This window comes from Arachis ipaensis, chromosome B07 (genome assembly GCF_000816755.2).
Source record: "Arachis ipaensis cultivar K30076 chromosome B07, Araip1.1, whole genome shotgun sequence".
In the NCBI taxonomy this organism is placed as follows: domain Eukaryota; kingdom Viridiplantae; phylum Streptophyta; class Magnoliopsida; order Fabales; family Fabaceae; genus Arachis; species Arachis ipaensis.
In genome coordinates this window covers 93,538,872-93,541,886 of record NC_029791.2, presented here as the reverse complement: position 1 = coordinate 93,541,886, position 3,015 = coordinate 93,538,872, and the positions used below count along the sequence as shown (strand labels likewise).

At 36.8% G+C, this 3,015-nt stretch overlaps 1 protein-coding gene across 2 annotated transcripts in view; it reads right to left on the bottom strand.

Annotated features, from left to right (window-relative positions):
- The window catches only part of LOC107609949, a 2,150-nt gene extending 1,753 nt beyond the window's left edge, over positions 1-397 (bottom strand). For both annotated transcript variants that reach the window (XM_021106035.1, XM_016312014.2), the window contains exon 1: positions 46-397. In XM_021106035.1, coding sequence (XP_020961694.1) covers positions 46-288 — 243 coding nt within the window. In that variant the 5' untranslated portion in view covers positions 289-397. The remainder of the gene's footprint in view (positions 1-45) is intronic.

Genomic DNA, 3,015 nt, shown 5'->3' with positions numbered 1-3,015 from the left:
AGGATCTAGAATGAGGAAATAGGGAATCGAGGTAAGGTAACTGACCTGAGGGTCAGGGATGGGTTTTCGAGTCTCAACGTATCGATAAGGATCGGGTTGTGAGGCGGTGAGAGCAGCTCGCTCCTCTTGCTGGCGCTTGAGATCCTGGGATGGCTTGACCCAAAGGAAGTAGGCTAGAGTTCCGGCGACCACCCAGGAAGCGAGGCTGCTTCCTCCTCTGAGGCCTCCCATGGAATTGCCCACGAAGGACCTCACGTTCCCCAAAGTTCTTCGCCAGCTGCTACTCATTCTGTCCGCTCCGTATACTCCGTTTCAGATGATTTTTAACTGCCGCAAAGATCCGCCTAACTGCCGACTCAAGATGGAACTAATTTTTTTTAAATCCCAACAACTCATATAAAGGGTTTTTTTAAATAAACATTTTTATTTATAGATATAAATAATTTGGACATCATTTATCTTTTTGTATTTTGTTTACTTATTAACCTACCATCATGCACTTTTTTATTTAGATGTGGGAGGAGAAATAGTATAGAACGCAGATATGGAGTCTATAAGTGTTTTACGTAATTGTAGTGTCAGAAGTAAAAATTGAATCATCCGATTTTTGAGTACACAAATCGGACCCTCCGATTTGTATTTAAAAAATTAAAAAAATTTCGAGTACACAAATTCGACTCCAAATTTTTTTAATTTTTTAAATACAAATCGAGGGGTTTGATTACCTTCACCAAAATTTAAATTTTCTCTTCCACACTAATAATTGGACTGTCCGATTAGTAAGCTTAATTTTTTTTACAAAAAAATCTGATGGTCCGATTTTTTCATCTCTGTTTCAGAAAAAACTGTTCCCACATCCATATTTAGCACCCACATTTTCCACAATAATACACAACACATACATGTTTCTCATATCCAATAAAATGAGCCACCATCATGTGCAACAATAACAAATTATATATAATTTTATGCAAAAAAAAGTATTAACTATTAAGAAAGGCAACATAAGAAGCTAATAAATATATACCTCACGCTCAATGAAAATGTCGGTGTCTGCTTGTCAAGTGGGCACCATGCTAGAAAACGATGGTATAACTATGATATTAGTAGCAGTATGTATTCTGCAATATCTATAATCGATCGATATGTTGTACAGCACAACGAGTGATACGTTCATGCAAGTATGGCGGATTCTCAAGACAAACCGCAACACTGATTAAAGTCGGCTAACAAGGAAAGTCATCTGATGTGAACCTGATTGTTCGACTTATCTATCATTAGGTAATTCTGATCAGTAGCAAGATGTAATACCTCATGTACTGGGGGAGAGTGGCCGGATCTATCCCAGCTAAAATATATTGCACTCTCTCCCTAAACCATGTCAGTTTGATATAAAATGACTCCTTTCTCTACTCTTCCTACTGAGAATGAGGAAGCCTAGCACCGAGAAGCCCCTATACCCAATCCCACGTCGGGTGCTAGTACCATGTGTAAAAGTCCCTCAAGCAACTGCTCACTAGCTCCCTATTAATGCGTAACCCAAGGTGGTACGGCATGTGCACTCACTCTAAGGCAGGTAGAAATTGTTGGTCTCTGGACACCAACGCTCCACGAATGCAGAAATCAAGATATTGTCAAACACAAAGTCTTTGAACTATACTATGTTGTCAAAGATTAGCTCCTTTAAATAAGGGAGAATAATATCCGGTGGTATATGGGTGTGGCTAACCTGTCTAAAAAGTAGGAGACGACGTTTCTATTAAAATAAAAAATAAATTAATTAATGATATTTAAAAAATAAATTTTTATATAGTAAATCTATTAACATATAATAAATAACTAGTGTTTGATTCATTTTTCGACAAGTGTTCAGATTATATGCTCAACAAGTGTTTGGTTTATTTGCATGACAAGTGGCATAATAAGAGAGTAAGAAAGAATTCAAATTTTGAAAGCCAAGAAGAAGTGATTATGAGAGCAATTTTTTTCTTTTAGGACCAAAATTTAAACTTCTAAATCGGAGCATTTGAAATTAGAGTTTGAATGAGAAAATTTAAATTTAGGTTTTAAAAATCAATTCTCTTGTTGATTCTCTCTATCTCCCTCTTTTCTTTCTTTCTCGGTTTTATAGAAAAAGTCAACAAATACCGAATTGGAAGAAAGGAGAAGGAGGTTAATTGAGCTGGAGCCACATGTTCTTTTCCTTTTGTCGAGCTGCAATAATGTTCTTGCCGACCATAGAAGATTGGAGCTTTCACGGAGATACACCATTGATGACTTTGGAATCATCATTAATGACACACTTCACTATCTTCTTTTCAATGTAGTTGTCTTCAACGGCCCTCCTAGCCGCCTCCACTTTTGGAAGCTCCGACATTGCACAATCTCACCCTAAGTAAAAGGTTACTTGAAGAAAGCAGTAGCAAGCTTCAAGCTACAGCAACACCACTCACAGAAGAAGAAATCACTTGTCTGTTTTTGTGAGCAGCAAAGATGAAGAACAATAAGTCAGAGGTGACGGTGGCTATTGATGCAGCAACGAGGAGAAAGAATAGTCAAGAAGGAGCAGCTACCAGCAAGTTGACGACACTGGTGAAGACTAAAGAGAAAATGAAGATAACTTATTTTTTAGAATAGTCTTCTTAATGATTCATTTACTTGATTTCCATATGAGCAAAAATTGAAGCTCACAGATACCGGCAAGTGCACCGGATTGTTCAATTAATACCACGGTGAGTGGATATTGTTCCAACAAGAATTCACAGATTGAGGCAAGCAATGTCTAATTAAATATCTAATTAGATCGATCAAACCTTAGAAATTGGATTGTGGATCTTGAATAAAAGATGAAACAGAGAAGATGAGAATAGGGAGAATGCTTGAATTTCAGAGGAAATCAATAGATAAAAATATTGAAGGCTTCGGAGATGTTGGAATCTTAGAAGAACAATGCTTATGCTTTTTTATTTAATTCATGCAAATATTTTTTCACAGCAAATCATTTATAACTAAACC